The 362-nt window shown below is 36.7% G+C and overlaps 1 protein-coding gene across 1 annotated transcript in view; it reads right to left on the bottom strand.

Moving 5' to 3' along the window:
* LOC107465550 (dynamin-2A) overlaps positions 1–362 on the bottom strand; it is a gene marked incomplete in the record, with an annotated part of 11,610 nt that overhangs the window by 9,760 nt on the left and 1,488 nt on the right. The window contains 2 exon segments of the mRNA XM_052258034.1: positions 1–24; positions 219–280. Of these exon segments, the coding sequence (XP_052113994.1) occupies positions 1–24; positions 219–280 (86 nt within the window).

The following is a 362-nucleotide window of genomic DNA, read 5'->3' on the forward strand; positions in this document are numbered from 1 at the left end:
ATTGTGCTCCACATATTCACTGATCTGAAGATGAAAAGCATGAAGACATTACACTGTTCTTCAAAGAAAGTATACGAGAAGAAAAAAACATCTGACTCAAGGTATAACTAACATTAAACATACACCACCCTCAATGGAGAATACAGGTGTAATTGCCAGAACATATTTGATGAATCTCAAACTAGGACTAAAGGAGCATATAGTTTAAAACTACTCACTGCTTTGTCATCCATAATCCGCTGGTCCAATCCAGGTAAGTCAATCAATTTCAGTGGCGGTGCTGTAGAATTTCAGAACAGAACTAAGGTGTAAGTCTCACATTGCTAATGCATGTAATGTAAGCATTTCTGTGTTTAAGCTTC

This window comes from Arachis duranensis, chromosome 1 (assembly GCF_000817695.3).
Source record: "Arachis duranensis cultivar V14167 chromosome 1, aradu.V14167.gnm2.J7QH, whole genome shotgun sequence".
NCBI classification, from domain to species: Eukaryota; Viridiplantae; Streptophyta; class Magnoliopsida; order Fabales; family Fabaceae; genus Arachis; species Arachis duranensis.